The sequence below is a fragment of the Talpa occidentalis genome, unplaced genomic scaffold (genome assembly GCF_014898055.3).
Source record: "Talpa occidentalis isolate TD23 unplaced genomic scaffold, MPIMG_talOcc4v2.1, whole genome shotgun sequence".
NCBI lineage: Eukaryota > Metazoa > Chordata > Mammalia > Eulipotyphla > Talpidae > Talpa > Talpa occidentalis.
Genome location: NW_026555331.1, coordinates 55,386,213 through 55,404,165, shown reverse-complemented (window position 1 = coordinate 55,404,165; position 17,953 = coordinate 55,386,213). Strand labels below are relative to the sequence as shown.

Below are 17,953 nucleotides of genomic sequence, written 5' to 3'. Positions count from 1 at the left end.
GATGAATCCCCTGTGTCAGCCCCGATTTATTTACTCTCAACAGGATGTATTATAACTGAGCTTCACCATAACTTTTCAGAAGAGGTAAAGGAAAATATTTTTGGACAGTTTTTAAAATCGGAGAAATTAAATTGCACACAAAAAGAGAAGAAACAGAATTTGAATGAAAAGTCTAATCAGCTTTTAATCCTGACACTTTCCACTGTACCTATAAGCCACATGCCTTATAGAACGTGGAACTGAGTGGGCAGAAAGTCAGTCTTATTAAAGGAGAGATACAGGGCCTCCCCCGTGGTGCAGCGGTTGAGCGCTGGGTTGCGAAGCTGCCCGCGGCCTCTGCGGCGCCGGTTCGATCCCTGGCTGCTCCCCGGCCACCTGAGGAGGGTCCCACATGGCGCGCAGACCTCTCCTGCCGCCCACTGCTCCCCTCAGCAGTGTACTTTGGTCCTTCTGCCTGCTCTGCTCCCCGCTCTGGCTCTGGTGAATTCTCTCACCCTCCCGCGCTTCTGACTGTACCCAGTGCATGTATAAACAAAACAAACAAATAAATAAATAAATAAAACATGCCTCTATATTAAAAAAAATAAAGGAGAGATACAGCAGCAGCAGTAAGTGTGTTGGAGAAAATAAGGAGCTCTGTTTTAGATGAATTGAATTTGTTGACTTGTGAAATACTCAAAAAAAGTAGCAGATAAAAGAGCAAGTCTTGCAGTAGAAGCTTCAAGTATTGGTGTGGGCTGGAGATGTTCACTTAAGAGACATCGACATAGAAGTAGTGGTTAAAAATCCCTGGAATAGATTGGGTCACCTGGGCAGGGTATCCAGAGGAAGGATAGCAGTGGAGAAACAAAGGGCAGAAAAACGTGTAACTCCCTGAAGTATAAGGGACCAGAGAGGCCTGGAATTGGAACTCTCCAAAGTAGAAGGAAACTCAAGGAGAGATGGTCCTCTTAAAAGCCATGGGACCGGGCCTCTCCTGTAGCGCAGCAGTTGAACGCTGGGTTGCGAAGCTGCCCGCAGCCTCTGCAGTGCCGGTTCAATCCCCGGCTGCTCCCCGGAGGGTCCCACATGGCGCGCAGACCTCCCCTGCCGCCCGCTGCTCCCCTCAGTAGTGTACTTCCGTACTTCTGCCTGCTCTGCTCCTCTCTCTGGCTCTGGTGAATTCTCTCACCCTCCCGCGCTTCTGACTGTACTCAGTACTTGTATAAATAAATAAATAATCTTTAAAAAAAAAAAAAAAAAGCCATGTGACCTAGAATGAGAACCTAGAGCAAACTTCACCCAGTGAGTAACCTAATGACTAGAGGATTTGTTGTGCAAAGTTAAGAATTAGAAAGTATAAGAAATGAACAGGAGTCTAGCTATTGCTCAGCTCCTGCCAGTTGCTTCCACATTGACATTTAAGCTTCAGGTATATTTAAGCTTTTTTACCTAAGGGAAAAAAAAACAATTTTTGCCCAAAAAAAAATCCAGTTTTTAAGTGTAACTGATTAAGTTTTTATGAAAACATATTTGGCACAAATCATGTCTATAGACTATATTTGGTCTGCCAATCTCTAGTTCCTAATTTCTGAATAGTATTTAGTTTTTCTCAAATGAAAGAACAGCCCAAAAAGTCCAGTAAATAAATTATATAGCAACGTCAAAATCATTGGTCTTTATTGATAATCTTTTCCAGAATGGTTGCCTAGAGTAGTAAGAACTGCCACATTGAGGAGAAGACTTCATGGGAATTGAATAAGTTAGCAAGGATAAAGAAAGGATATGTGATTGAAAAGAGAATGATTTGCTAGGTGGGGAACACAGACAAGAGTCAATCACAGTTCTTTGGTACATTTTTTACCTCACCTTTAAAGTAAGGAAAACAAATCCTATTTTTGTATTTATAGACTATATTTGTTTCATTCTATGTGTGAGTGATCTTAATAATTCCTTTCTCTCCCACCCCCACCCCCCATTATACAGCTATTTTTTCACCTACAAAGAGAACGGTCCTTTCCTGAACACAGAGCTAGATTTTATGCTGCTGAAATTGCCAGTGCATTGGGTTACTTGCACTCCATCAAAATAGTATATAGGTAAAGTTTTAAAATATTACTTGTAAAAATGTCTTTTTATTATTTTTACTTCAACTAATACTCTGTTTTGCTTTTCTTTTAATATGATAGAGACTTGAAACCAGAAAATATTCTTTTGGATTCAGTAGTAAGTATTATCTTTTTAAAAATCTATTAGTTCTCAATTTTGTCATAATTAGTGGTAAGAAGTCAATTTCAAAGATTCCACATCGCATGATTGCATTAATAAAACACTCATGAAATAACAAAACTTTATATGTGGAGAACAGATTGGTAGTTGCCAGCTAAGTAGTGCAAGGGAGTTCCTTTGTTTATTTGCGGCCATGGAGAGTTCTCGATCTTGATTGTGCTCTGAGTTACACAATCTGTACATCTCTGTTGCATAGAACTACACACCACACTCAAATACAAATGCGTGCATGTAAAAATGATGAAGACTAAGATTATACAATATATGGTAAGATTATGCAATAGTTAACAGTATTGTACCAATGTCAGATTCCTGATAATGATATTGTACAGCTATACAGGATACCAGCAATGGAGTGAGATGGGGGGAGAGGAGTTTGGTGAGGGGACTTGTAACTTTGTGTACTATTTTTGCAATTTCCTGTGGGTCTATAATTATTTTAAAATAAAATGCTTTATAAAATTGTGAACGTATGACCATGCTTTGTTTTATCTTACTGACCCTGTATTGTCAGGGACATGTTGTCTTAACAGATTTTGGGCTTTGTAAAGAAGGAATTGCTATTTCTGATACCACAACAACATTTTGTGGGACACCAGAGGTAAGAAATATGTGTCATTGTCATTCATATAAACATATATAAAATGCAGATATGAATCACAAATTACAAATCACAGATCCAAAATTTGAAATAAAAAATGTAAACACTGTCATTTTTATTTCTAGCCAGTTGGAAATATCTGATAATCATCATTTTTGAACATTTAGAGTTTGTTGATAGTTGTTTTTAACTCTGAGATATCACAGATGCTTTTGAATAACCCAACCTGGGTAAATTATGCTTATTTTTTTTTCTGGTAAAGCTTACCTTTGATTTCTTTCAGTATTTGGTTAAATTTCTAATACCTTTTTTTTTTTAAATCACAAACCAGAGATTAAAATGTCCTAAAATTAATTGTGGTGATATTTGCATTACTCTGTGGCTATGCTAATAGCTATAGACATGTATGAATTGCATGGTATATGAATATCCTAATAATGATTGTTTTAAATCCTATAAACTAGCAAAAGCATATCTTTCTATTTGAGACAATAATGATAATCCTGCTCCTTACAATTTCTGTAAAAGCACTATTATTCTCACTTCACACACACAAGTTTAATTTACCCTGTTTTGATTTCAGTGTGTTTATAATGATCTTAAGTGATATTTATAATGATCTTAAGTGATCTTAGGTGATATTTCATCATGCAAATATAATGTAGAAAATATATCATAAAAATGGCTCAGATGATACTTCTTAATTATTTTTTTTTATTTTTTACATCATTGTTCATTTTTAAACAATATTTGCTTGCCCCCACCCCCTCAGGTGTAGTCCCCATAGAATTTCCTTTACCAGTGCACCCATGCACCATCACCTCAGTCCCCTGTGCTCCTCCCTTCCTCCCTCCCTCTGATCCCTCCCCCTCCTCCTCCCCTGCAGTATATCTCTGATTTATAATTGTCCGTTTTTGCTTTGTTGTGTTTTGTATTGTTATTATTTTTTTACACTGATGTCTTATTTGGTTCCCCTATATTCCTGCTATAAGTGAAACCATGAGATATTTTTCTTCTTTCTTCTTATTTCACTGAGCATAATTGCTTCTAGTTCCATCCAGGTTGCTGCGCATGGCATGAGTTTATCTTTTTGATTGCTGAATAATATTCCATCGTGTATATATGCCACATCTTCTTGATTCAGTCATCAGATGATACTTTTAATCAACATCAGAAACTTAATTAAAAGTATAATTTAAGTTATTTACTTTGAAGTGAATTTTTTGCCTTCCTTTGTTTCATCTCACCATAACCCTTGAATATACTTATAACCATTCTATTGTTTGGTTTATGTATGAAGTAACATTTGTTTGTGATAGTGTATTGATTTCATAATTAATAAAGTCTCTAAGTCCTGTAGTTTTTTAGAAAGGAAGCACACAGTTTTTTGGTACTCTAAATCTTATAGGGATAAAATTATTAAACCCCTTTTTTCAATTTACCATTTTTTTGGATCACTTAAAAAAAAGCTTAAAAAGAAATTGTTTCCTGGGTCTCCCTGGTGGCGCAGCGGTTGAGCGCTGGGTTGCGAAGCTGCCCGCAGCCTCTGCGGCGCCGGTTCGATCCCTGGCTGCTCCCCGGCCACCAGAGGAGGGTCCCACATGGCGCGCAGACCTCTCCTGCCGCCCGCTGCTCCCCTCAGCAGTGTACTTCGGTCCTTCTGCCTGCTCTGCTCCCCGCTCTGGCTCTGGTGAATTCTCTCACCCTCCCGTGCTTCTGACTGTACCCAGTGCATGTATAAACAAAACAAACAAACAAATAAATAAATAAATAAAGCATGCCTCTATTAAAAAAAAAAAAGAAATTGTTTCCTAACATATAGTTCATGTATGAAGAGCGAGTATATATTTTGGAACTGGAAGTCCAAATTCACCCACTTTTATATGTGAAATTTTGAAGTTTTTAAAATACCCATTTAATAGCCTACAGCTTTTCTAAATAATATGTTAGAGAACTGCTGTTGTAATTCTCAAGAATGTGATTCATTTTTTTTCCTTTTACTGAAAAGGAAAAAGAATTATTAGTTGCCACATTAACACTTCTTTCTGCAAGAGTTGCAATTACAGGGCCTCCCCTGGTGGTGCAAGCGGTTGAGCACTGCACTGTGAAGCTGTCCACAGCCTCTGCAGCGCTAGTTCGATCCCGGCTGGCGGCAAGGGTCCCACATGGCATGGCAGACCTCTCCTGTCTCGCCCGTTTTCCCCTCAGCAGTGTATTTTGTCAGTCTGCCTGTTCTGTTCCCCACTCTGTCTCTGGTGAATCCCCTCACCCTCCCACACATCTGGCCTGTACCCCGATTTTTGTATAAATAAATAAATAAATAAATCTTTTAAAAAAAAAAGAGTTGTAATTACAAATATGACCAGAGAATTTCTAAAATAAGTTAATCTTGTGTAGGATTTCCCCCGAATACCAGCTTTACCTACTTAGTACTACAGATTTGACATTTGCTATCCTATTTGTCTTAATTGCTTCACAGTTCTGGGAGAAATGTTTAAATGTGTGTGTTTTGAAAAATACCTCAATTTATTCTGAAGAATTCCCCTGCCTCAGGGTATGGGGTGAGAATCCCTAACCAATTAAAAGTCTAGATCATGCTGTTTTTTCTTTTAAAGATTTTATTTTCTTTATACAAGAGCCGGGCTACAGGCCAGATGTGCAGGAGGGTGAGAGGATTCACCAAAGGCAGAGCGGGGAACAGAACAGGCAGACTGATGAAATACACTGCTGAGGGGAGCAGCAGGCGAGACAGGAGAGGTTTGCTGTGCCATATGGGTTGCTCCAAGGCCAGTGGGGATCAAACCGGTGCTGCAGAGGCTGCGGACAGCTTCACAGCGCTGCACTCATCATGCTTTTAGTGTGATAGTGACACTTAAAATTTATTAAGTTTCTTATTACTCCTAAATTTTATCTTGAGCTGCTCTAATATGTAATCTTTTCTGTAGTACCTTGCACCTGAAGTAATCAAAAAACAGCCCTATGACAACACTGTGGATTGGTGGTGCCTTGGTGCTGTTCTATATGAAATGCTTTATGGACTGGTATGTATTTCTACATTTTCATTATTATTCCAATATATTATCATTTATCTGAGTTTTCGCTCTTCCCTCCTTCCTCACCTTTCTTCATTTACTCTCTCTTCCCCACCCTCTACTACTCCCTCCCCTACCCTTTTAATAATCTTGTGGACATTAGATAATGCCAAGAGAGCAGTAGTAACTGGGTTAAATGAATCCAAAACTACAATAGGGATCCACACAAAAAGAAAAGCTTTTCATTTTGTTACCATTTATTAAATATAATTATATCTCTGTCATGCTAATCACTACTTCAGGTATTCTCATCCCACTTGCATTTTCTTAGAAATAGAAACTTAGTTTTAACATTAAAATTATCTACTTAATTGTCTTTACCCCAGTAATCATTCTGCCTAATTTTGAGAAATGGAAAGAAAAAAGATTTTCATTTTTTTTTCTCAAGAGAATGCCTTTTGAATTTTTGCCTTTTATTTTATAGGATTTAATTAATACTCTGCTGCTCCAGTTTTTCATTACTGGGAATCCTCTGTTCCCTTCATCATAAATACCATGTCTTGAAGATTTCATTGAAAAAATAATGTTTAGAATGTGATAGGTTTCCTGCCTTTATTAATTAAAGACACATATGGCTAGTCCGAGCTGATTTAACATAAGTAAAGTTGTTTTACTATATTGAGTTAATAACATTCCAACCAAAAGCAGCAATTATTGAGATTTTAGTTAGTTTACTTATCCTTATAGGAATAATGTATGTTTTTCCTCATGATTTTTTTTAAATATTTGGAATAGTTTCTAGACTCCCTCTGTGGTCCTTGAGTATCCAGCTGCATCTTGGGAGCCATCTGCTCACCTCCCATGTAGCTTACCTGGCTAAGCTAACTACCTTCTTCAACTGAGACCTGAATTGGGGCTTGGTTGTTTTGTGGAATTTGTCCTCCCTGGAAACTGAGGAGCACAGGAGGTACATTATAGAATATTGGTCTCATGTCACTAATTGTGACTGATGGATTCCTATGACAGCTTACCCTCTTTCTCTTGTTTGGCCTTGACTATGATCAGCTTGTTAAAAGACCTAGTTTTCTTATTATCCTAGTAACTTAGAACAGCTGATAGCCATTTTATATCTTACTTCCTTCAAGTGCTATCCTGATATTTCCAAATCCTTTCAGTTTTCTTAGGGACTTTGAAAGTATAAAGTATTATCATTGTATATGAAGTGGATTGATTCAAAAGGAACATTTGAAACTTAGACTTCACTGATGAGACCTTATTTAAAATTTAACGTTAAAGAGCAAAAAATAAAGTTTTACTTTCCTATAAAATGAAAGAAAAAATAACCAGCCTATAACTCCCTTGAGAAATTATTTTTAGTTTAAAACTTAACTAGATGATGCTAATCCTCATGTTGAAGTGGTACCTCAGTTCTTTAAACTGTGACAGTAGAATTTTAATTCTAGAGAAGGTACCATGTGCTGTCACTGTTACCAGTATTTAGGAAGGGACACCATGTTCAGGTCTCCATCTGTACTAGAAATGTCTGTTTTAATTAGTTTATTCCCAAGTCTCAAAAAATTATTTAATGTTTGGACTCACTTGAATTTCTGTTTCTGATAATTCTGTCATTAAACATATTGTGAGGTTGGTGGTTGTTTTCTATAAATCAGATAGTATTACAAGTTTTGTGTAGTTTCCACCTGTCTACTACAAGGTATTAATTGAACATTTAGTGACTGTGTGTTAAACTTTATTAACAGTGAACCTGGATTTAAAAATCTCTTCATGTCAGAGGCTATACTGCGGATATACACAGATCCAAAGAAGTCTGCGAATTTCTGTAACTGTCCAGACCTAGACTGCTGCCTGTTAATTAAAGCTAAATCCAACCGTTTCAATTCCATGTTGTCATAGTTCAATTCATACTAGTTTCATTTTGCTTTTTTTTTCCAGCCTCCTTTTTATTGCCGAGATGTTGCTGAAATGTATGACAATATTCTGCACAAGCCCTTAAGTTTGAGACCCGGAGTGAGCCTTACAGCATGGTCCATTCTGGAAGAACTCCTAGAAAAAGACAGGCAGAATCGACTTGGTGCCAAAGAAGACTTTGTATGTACATCCCCCCAAGTACCCAGTTTATTTAATCTTATTTATCTTATTTGAAGATAAAGCCTCCTTTCTTTCTGGTATTTAATGAGTACAGCCCTTAAACACCAGCACCATGAAAAAGAAGTTACTTTTCCCAGTAATTTTCATCAGTGTGTCAGTGTTTCATAGAACTGTAGTGGTTTCTCTATTTTAATTGGGCCTGCATGGTTTACAACACTGTGTGTGATTCAGAGGCATAGGATCATACCTTCTAAGATTCATGTCAGCATACCGTACCCACTGCTAAAGCACCCGTACTTCTCCACCATAGTCCATTGTGGCTCTTCCCACTTTGCTTTTCTCTACCCTTCTCTGGAAATCTCAATTCTATAGTCAGATTTCTAGGGTTTGCTACTGCTTTGGTTTTGTCTGATTGTTTGTTTTGTCTCTCTATATTCCACATACAAGGAAAATCATCTATTATTTCTCACTCCCCTTCTGATATAGTTCACTTAGCATAATACCCTCCAGTTCCATCCATGTTGTCACAAATGTCAACAATTCATCTATCGTTTTTTTTTTCCTTCTTTTTTCACATTTTTTTTTTTTAAAGACTTATTTATTTATGCAAGAACTGGGGTACAGGCCAGACGTACGAAAGGGTGAGAGGATTCACCAGAGACAGAACAGGGAACAGAACAGGCAGAATGACTGAAATACACTGCTGAGGGGAGCAGTGGGCTAGATAGGAGAGGTCTGCTCGCCATGTGGGTTGCTCCGAGGCCAGTGGGGATCAAACTGGCACTTCAGAGGCTGTGGATAGCTTCACAGCGCTGCGCTCAGCTGCCTGTGCCACCAGGGAGGCCCCAACAATTCACCTATTGTTTCCTTTTGTTTGTTTTTTTGTATCTGCGCAGTATTCCATAGACCACATATTTTGTCTCTATAGTCCACATCTCGATAATCTACTCATCTGTACTTGGGCACTTTGTTGTTTCCACAATTTGGCTATTGTCAGTAGTGCTACAATGAACACAGGAATGCATATATCCCTTCAAAGTGTTGTTTTTACATTCTTCAGGTACCTAGGAGTGGAACTGCTAGATAACCTGTTAGATCCATTTTTAGTATTTTGAAACACCTCCATACTGTTTTCCATTGGGGTGAACCAGCCTATATTCCCACCAATAGTGTACAAAGATTCCTTCTTCTCTACATCCTTGTCACCACTTGTGACCATTGTGAAACCAATGTGGTTTTGATTTGCATTTCCCTGATGATAAACAACAAGCATTTTTTCATGGGCCCGTTGGCCATCTGTATGTCATCTTTGGAGAAATGTCTATTCATCTCTTCTGCCCATTTTTTGATAGGGTTGTTTTCTTTTTGTTGTGTTAGATGAGTTCTTCATAGATACTGGAAATCAGCCCCTTGCAGATGTATTCTCCCTTTCAGTAGGGTATCACTTTTTTAAATGATAGCTTCTTTCACTACAGAAGCTTTTTAGTTTGATTTTGTCCCATTTGTTTATGTTTACTTTTATTTCTCTTCTCAAATGGACACAAATCCACAAAAACATCACTGAAGCTAGTGCCATGGAGTGTTTTGCCTGTTTTCTTCCATGTAGTTCATGGTTTTGGGTTTTACCCATGTCTTTATTCCATTTTGAGTTAATTTTTATGTAAAATATGAAATGATGGTAGTTTTTTTTGCATGTGGCTGTCCAGTTGTCTCAGCACCACTTATTGAAGAGACTTTACTTTCTTCACTGTACATCTTGGATCCTTTGTCCTAGATTAACTGTCCATGTATGTGCAGGTTTATATCTGGACTTTCAGTTGTATTTCATTCATCTGTGCGTCTGTTTTTGGTCCATAAATCATACAGTTTTAAAGCCACTTGCACACCATTTTTTCATGTTATCTTCATAAAAATTTCATCCTCTCCTCTTCATCTCCCACATCATATTATTTATTTGATCTATATTTGTAAGAATGTCTTCTGTCCCTTTTTTAAAAATGTGTGGCATGTTTTTTCACTACCTATAATTTTATTTCCTCTAATTTCCTCCAAGTTGACTTTTATTTTAAATTAATTTTTAAATGAAGTATTTTTTATTATATCTTTATTCATTTTTAGGCAGTGTATGATTTCTCTTCTCAATTTGGTCACTGTAGTTCCTCTACCACCAAAGTACCCATAGTCCATCACCACAGTCCCTTTTGCTCTTCCCCACCTCCTGTTCTACCCCTCCCCCCCATGCCTCTCATCTATGATCAGCTTTCAAGATTTGTCAGGCTTACCCTTTGTTTTGTTTCTCTGTAGTCCACATATAAGTGACACCATCTGATAAAGGAAAAAGATGTTCTTTTTCCTCCTGCCTTATTTCACTTAGCATAATCCTTCCATGTTACCACAAACCACTGAGTAGTATTCCATTGTGTATATATCCTTGATCACATCTTGATCCATTTATCTGTTTTGGGGCATTTAGGTTGTTTCCATATCTTGGCCATTATAAATAGTGTTATCATAAGCATAGGGGTACATGTTTCCTTTCAAATTAGTGTTTTTGTGTTCTTTGGGTAAATTCCTAGGAATGGAATAGCTGCCTCGTGTAGTAGATCTGTTTTTAGTGTTGTAAGGAATCTCTACACAGCTTTCCATAGTGGCTAGACCAGTTTACATTCCACCAGCAGTCTAAGAGGGCTCCTTTCTAGTTTTGTTTTTGTTTTTGTTTTTAAATGTCCCATTCTCACAGATATGAGATGATATCTATTGTGATTTTGATTTGCATTTCCCTGATAATAAGTGATTATGAACATTTTTTCATATACCTGTGGCCATTTGCATTTCTTCTTTGGAGAAGTGTCTATTTAGTTCTTCTGGCCATTTTTTGATTGGGTTGTTAGCTTTGTTTTTGTTGCATTGTGGGAGCTCTATAGATATCTGTATATCAGTCCTTTATCAGGTATATGATATGCAGATACTTTCTCCCATTAACTAGAGTGTTTCTTCATTTTGTCTTTCTAATTTTTTTTTAAAGATTTATTTATTTACGCATACAAGAGCTGGGGTACAAGACAGAGGTGTGGGGGTGAGAGGATTCACCAGAGACAGAGTGGGGAACAGAACAGGCAGATCTACTGAAGTACACTGCTGAGGGGAGCAGTGGGCGAGTCAGGAGAGGTCTGCTGTGCCATGTGTGTTGCTCCCTGGCTGATCGTGGATCTAACTTGTGTTGTAGAGGCTTTGGACAGCTTCATAGGTTGCTTGCGTCTTAACCCCTTGTACCACCAGGGAGGCCCCTCATTTTGTCTCTTTTGCTTTTATAGTCTCCTTTTTCCCTTGCTTCTGGTGATGGATGAATCCTCAAAGCTGTTTCTGAATTTTATGTAATGAAGTTTTGCCTATGTTTTCTTGTATATATTTTATGATTTTTAGGTCTTACATCCAAGTCTTTAATCCATTTTGAGGTAATTTTTGTGTATGGTGTGAGATAGTATTGACTACCTAAAATTTTAAATCATTTTATTAAGAATTTGTTGTCCCTTTGCTTCACTGCTGCCTGCTGATGCTCCTGTATTCCTCTCTTTACCTTACTTTCCTACTGTCTGTATTAAGTATTTCAGACTTCTCTCCAAATTTTCAGATTCTATTCCTTCTTCACTGTTAGCAGATAGTCTTGCCTTTCTATTTTATAGGGTAAATAGAACCACCAGAGTGGAATTGTCAGTTCTTGCTATCAAATTTGCAGGTATGTATGCATCTGCTCTAGTTTCCTTCCTATTATAGTTGGAAAGGACAGTTTCTACTCATGTATTGGATTCTGACCCCTTGCGGGGAGCTCCATACATTCTTTTTTCTGAACAGGTAACTACTCCCTTTTGTTCTGCTTCCTTCCAATTAATCATTAAACATTTTCAAGTCTCCTGTTTAAAAAAACAAAACAAAACACCTAAACCCTACTGCCCTGCACAGTAATAGTCATTCTCCCATCACAGCCAAATATGTTGATGATTTCTATATTCATTCTACCCGTCTCAGTTCCCTCACTTCTCAATCTGTCTCAACTAGAAACACTGAACATTTCTACCCCTCATCTTGCATTGTCAATAGCTTTGGAACTTCCATCAGTCTCTTGTTCCTAGTTTTCTGCAGTTGCACACACTTACCTCATGCTTTCCTTTCTGTACTTCTGGGCCCACCTCCATGATCCCCTACATAGGCTCCCCTTCTTCTACCCGATTTTTATATGTTGCTATGCCTTGTGGTTTTACCAAAACCCTCTTTTCTTCTGCTTTCCTCTCTTTCTGGACAGTTTGAACTGGCTTTATGGCTTTGGTATTTTCAGTCTTCACATTACGCATTTACATCTTCCTCTCTTCTGAACTAGAGACTCAAATAATATCTGTCTACTCAGCAACAGCACTTGGACTTCTTAGAGTTCTTCAGACACAGTATATTCAAAATTGAACTCCTGCAGTCTTCCTTCTGTGCTCACTTTCTTATTAAATAACATCACTGTCTGTGTAGTTGTTAGGTCCTAAGTCTGAACTGTTCTTGACTCCTCTTTTCCTTACTTCCACATTCAATAAAGAGCAGTTGCACTTGCCTTCTCAATATTCCCATATGCAGAAACTCCTTCGACTCCCACTGCTCTTTCCTAACATTGTCAACTTTTGTTTAACTTTATCTGGTCACAACTCTCCTGTCCATTCTCCCTTACAGTCATAGTGCTCTTAAAAGGCAAACCAGAAATCTACCACATTTCTCACATCACCTCCCCAAAACTATTTGATGGTTTTCCAAAACTAGAAAAATAAAAAAAATTTCAATATAGTCCCAGTATAATATGACCCATTTTACCTCTTGAGCTTCACCTGTGTGACAATCTCCATCCTTCCCTTTACTGTATCCATATTCATCTTATTTTCTTAATTAACAATCTCTTTGTCACATCAGGACTTCATGCTCTGTCTGGACTTTTCTGCCCTCATTATTTTGTCTGACTAATTGATCTTTGAGACCTCTGCTCTGACATCACTTTCTGTAAGAAGTTTTCTTTTTTTTTTTTTTTTTAAATTTATTTATGCATACAAGAACTGGGGTACAGGCCAGAGATGTGAGGGTGAGAGAATCCACCAGAGAGAGCGTGGGGAACAGAGCAGTTGGATCTGTGAAATACACTGCTGAGGGGAGTGGTGGGCGAGACAGGAGAGATCTGCTGTGCCTGTAAGAAGTTTTCTTTTAATACATCAAACTAGGCTGGATCCTCCTTTATAAATTTTCATGGCATTCTGCAGTAAAAAAAACAAAAAAAAAAAACCACCTAGAATTGGTACTATGCAAACTTTTAATAATACAAACCTGGAGTAGAATATTTTTTGGTAGTACAGCTCATCATCTTGATCTTATATCTGCCCCACTGTAAAACTGTCTTGACTAATGTATTTCTTCATCTCCCCCATTCATATAATAATTCTTGCTCCTGTAGTGCTTTATTCTTTTCTTATCACTTTTATTTCTATGTATTCCACTGATCCTTAAAACAATCTGTGAAGTAGGATATGTGATCCTAAAAACAATCTAGGATAGAAATGTTAACCCCATTTTATCTATGCTGAAGCTATGACTGAAGCAAATGTAACTTAAGTCTCTCATTCTATGTAACTGTTTTTCATGTCTCTGGTAGTCTCAGTGTGGCAGTGTTTTCACCACTCTAGGTAACCACTCTGGAAAAGATTATCAATAAAGACCAATGATTTTGATGTTTCTATACAATCATGGATTAAATAAACATGTACCCACAAAAAATTATTTAGGGACAAAGTGGTAATGATTTGGCTGTATAAAGTTCTTAAGTGAGTACTTAATAGAGTCTTCATCATAAATAAAAAGTTTTTTCCTTAATTTTCTAGCTTGAAATTCAGAATCATCCTTTTTTTGAATCACTCAGCTGGACTGATCTTGTACAAAAGAAAATTCCACCACCATTTAATCCTAATGTGGTAAGTATATATTCAAACTTTCAAGTAGAAAGTTCATGAGGAACTATAGTGCCCCATAATTTAGCCATAGATCGCAAAATCTAAGCTGAATGAAATTGAATCAGTACCTAAATAATGGTGAAATATGTCACTCATTGTTGTCTAGAACAATAACTTCTGAATGACCATTGAGATTATATTAAATTTATAAAAATATCTTCCATCACAGTAATTGTGGATATTTCTCTTAAGATTGATTTATTTATGCATACAAGAGCTGGGGCACAGGCCAGAGGAACCGGGGGGCGGGGGGGTAAAGAGGATTCACCAGAGACAGAGTGGGGAACAGAACAGGCAGATTGACTGAAATACACTGCTGAGGGGAGCAGGAGAGATCTCCTGCACCATGTGGGTTAGCTCCCTGGCTGGCCAGGAATCAAGCTCATGCTCTGTCATGCTGCAGTGGCTGCGGATAGCTTTATAGTGCTGCAACTTAACGCCTTGCGTCACCAGGGAGGCCCCTAATTGTGGTTATTTCTTTGGAGCAGTGTAGGAAAGGGATGAGTTCAACAGATTTGAAAAGATATGTAAGTTAAAGAAATTAACTAAAAGGTATCATTTTGATACCTACCAAGCCAGCAAACATTTTAACATTAATCTAAGGTTTTTCCTAGATTGATGTAAAACCAGGTATATACAAACATTATTAATGGAAAGGTAAATTGTTATATCCTTCTGGAAAACATTATTTTTAAAATATTTCCTGTTATCATCACTTGTTAAATCTACAGATGGAAACATTTAATCTAAATATAACTTTTTTTTTAAGAAGAAAGCCCCAACAAAGACATGCCTTAAAGTATTAATAAGGTTAAAAATTTGGGAAATACATATATAATAATAGGGAAGTTGATAAAAATCATCAGTAAGCCAATAATGATGTTGTTATTAATAGTGTCTCATATACAGGTATATATATATTTTATGCATTGTAACATATAATTTTTCCCTCAAATAAGTTACCAAGTTGTTAGTATTACCATTGTCATTATTATACATGCTTTACAAATGAAGAAATGTAAACTCAGATGCCACATAACTAGATTAAAAAAGAATGGAAGGAGGATTGAAATCTGCCTAATTCCCAAGTCATTATTCTTTCTTTATGCAATCTTATGCGCTGTTGCATTTTTATACTAAGTAAATTATAATAATAACAATAAATACAAAAGTGAGCAGAGACTTGAAAAATCTTCATAACCTTAAATGGAAATGTAATTAGAATTTTTGTGACTTATGATTATAACAGTAAAAGAAAAGGATAGGACTGAAAACAGAGAAACCACGATTGAGTTTTAGGTTGCAAGATCATAGGTGAATTTATTTTTCTTTTATGTAAAGTTTTTTGCATTGCTATGAAACAAATATTTTTTCAGTAAATTAGAGTAGGATATAGAAATCATCTCAAGAAAATATTTAGTCTACTCAGGTTTTGTTAAAGGTTTCAGTGCATAATTCATAGCTCATTAATAGGTGTGATATTGTACATATATAGCAATATTTGTAGATTGATTTGTTTCCTGTAGCTCATCCATATGTGACTCCACTCGGGACAATGTCTAGCACTGATTTGTAGAGTTTGCATTAGGAAATTAGGACCATTAAGAATTATATTTTAGAGCCTCCCTGGTGGCGCAGTGGTTGAGTGCTGGGTTGCAAAGCTGCTGGCAGCCTCCGCAGCGCGGGTTTGATCCCCGGCTACTCCCGGGCCCCTGGAGGAGGGTCCCACATGGCGCGCAGACCTGTCCTGCCGCCCGCTGCTCCCCTCAGCAGTGTACTTTGGTCCTTCTGCCTGCTCTGCTCCCCTCTCTGGCTCTGGTGAATTCTCTCACCCTCCCGTGCTTCTGACTGTACCCAGTGCTTGTATAAATAAATAAACAAATAAAACTTTAAAAAAAAACAACAAAAAACCTTTAAAAAAAAAGAATTATATTTTATTTTTATATCGAGAGTTGTACTGCATTTGGTTACTTTTAAATAATGGTGTCATCAGGCTCTTAAAGAGGTAGAGACTCCTTCTAAGCAAAGTTGGAAATGGAAACCGTATTGAGATGTCAGAGTCAGATACCTGGAGGTTTGGTTCACTGCTTTTCCTATAACTAGTTAATTAAACTTTTGGAAGCAAAACCCACAATGGAGAAATCTTGAGGAGAAAAGTTGGTAAATTTGGCCACATAAAACTTAGAGATGTATGCATGAAAAAATACTACAAATTACAGAATGTAGAAAATTCCTTAATATCTAAAGCAATAAGAGAAAAGACCAATCAATGACTGGTAGAAACACAAACAAGACATAAAACATGGAATTCCAGAAAGATAAATACAAATGGTTTTCAAATATAAAATTCATTGTTCAAACTCACAGACATGTCAAAAATACAAACTAAAACCCTAACGGGTTACCAGTTTTCACCTAGCAGGTTAACAATGATCAAAAAATTAGCTACGGTAGGTTAGAGGATTTATTCTCAAATACTATTCTCAGTAATTTTATCCTTTTACTTAATGGTGAAAACAAGCCTATGAATTTTTTCACATGTTACAGATGAGTTAACTGAACCACAAAAAATGTTAAATAAGTTGCCAGTTACAAAACTAGAATTTGGGCCACCCTGGTGGCACAAGTGGTTAAAACGCAACCCGTGAAGCTATCCGCAGCCACTGAAGCAGGAGTTCAATCCCTGCTGGCCAGGGAGCTACCAACGTGACAGGAGAGACCTCTCCTGACTTGCCCACTGCTCGCTTTGTCAGTTTATTTCAGTCAATCTGCCTGTTCTGCTTCCCACTCTGTCTCTGGTGAATCCTCTCACCCCCCCTCACCTCTGGCCTGTACCCCAGTTCTTGTATGCATAAATAAATAAATCTTTTTAAAAAAAAAAACTAGAATTTGACCTTGGGCATTTTAAAGCTCTCACTTGCTCTTTTTATGATAATGCAGTATTTTATTTATTCTGTCTATTAATGACTAATATTTGGTTACAATATTAATGGAACCTTATCTAAGAGAGGTTAAACTTCTGTTTTTTTTTCTTTTTGTATTTCAATACTGGGTTATTAATGAACAAGTGTCAAAATAAATCTCATTATTATGTCAAAAACATAAGTGGTTGGTGTTAGTCTACATAAAATTCAATTTTTGGTAAACAGTTCTTTGGCTGCAAGAAAGATCATTTGTTTTGCTTCACTAATAGGAGTATCTCTTAATGCTGGGATGGCCTCTTCTTGGTATTCTGCTTTTGATTTTTAGCATAATTATCTGTTATTATATGATTGGCATGAGTGGGGAAACATTCATCATATTTACTCCAAATAGGAGTATATAACTGATTAAACATTAAGAAGTACATAGGCAGTGCAGTTGCCCAGTATTTTTGAGGCCATTAGGTTAAGCTTAAGGAGTTTAGCCAAGATTCAGGAATAAAAGCCCACATGAGAAAAGAGTATGAAGTGTTCATTTATTGAACACTTTCTACACATATGATTCTTAGACTTTAATGTATTTGCACCTGAAGTTCTCCCAATAACCTGAAGAGGTAGGTGGTAGCATCTTATTTTACAGAAGAGTAAATAAGCTCACAGAGATAGTTTATATAAAGAATTATAGCTAGCAGGTTTCACAACTAGAATTCAAATCTTAGTTTTACTCCAGAACTCATGCTTCTAGGGTTATGTGTAAGAATTTGATGACATTATATGTATACACACACATACACAAAAATATAATTTTCTCATTCTTCCTCAGATAGAAGGCTCTAGCATTCTAGGCTTCCCTGGTCTCTACTGTGCTGTTTGTAGCCCTACCAGGCTAAGTGTATCCTTGGCTTATATATAATGCATGCGCTGAATCCCTGTTTGTTTACCTCTGGTTAAACTTGATGACTTGAACATTTTAAGGATTCCCTTAAATCCTGA

At 37.0% G+C, this 17,953-nt stretch overlaps 1 protein-coding gene and 1 pseudogene across 7 annotated transcripts in view; one reads left to right on the top strand and one right to left on the bottom strand.

Annotated features, from left to right (window-relative positions):
* SGK3 (serum/glucocorticoid regulated kinase family member 3) overlaps nucleotides 1–17,953 on the top strand; it is a 110,079-nt gene that overhangs the window by 91,068 nt on the left and 1,058 nt on the right. For all 7 annotated transcript variants that reach the window (XM_037505781.2, XM_054692215.1, XM_037505791.2 and 4 more), the window contains exons 11-16: nucleotides 1,966–2,078; nucleotides 2,169–2,205; nucleotides 2,783–2,869; nucleotides 5,815–5,910; nucleotides 7,855–8,010; nucleotides 13,911–14,000. In XM_037505781.2, the coding sequence (XP_037361678.1) occupies nucleotides 1,966–2,078; nucleotides 2,169–2,205; nucleotides 2,783–2,869; nucleotides 5,815–5,910; nucleotides 7,855–8,010; nucleotides 13,911–14,000 (579 nt within the window). The remainder of the gene's footprint in view (nucleotides 1–1,965; nucleotides 2,079–2,168; nucleotides 2,206–2,782; nucleotides 2,870–5,814; nucleotides 5,911–7,854; nucleotides 8,011–13,910; nucleotides 14,001–17,953) is intronic.
* On the bottom strand, nucleotides 17,171–17,496 carry LOC119256858 (phosphatidylinositol N-acetylglucosaminyltransferase subunit P-like; annotated as a pseudogene).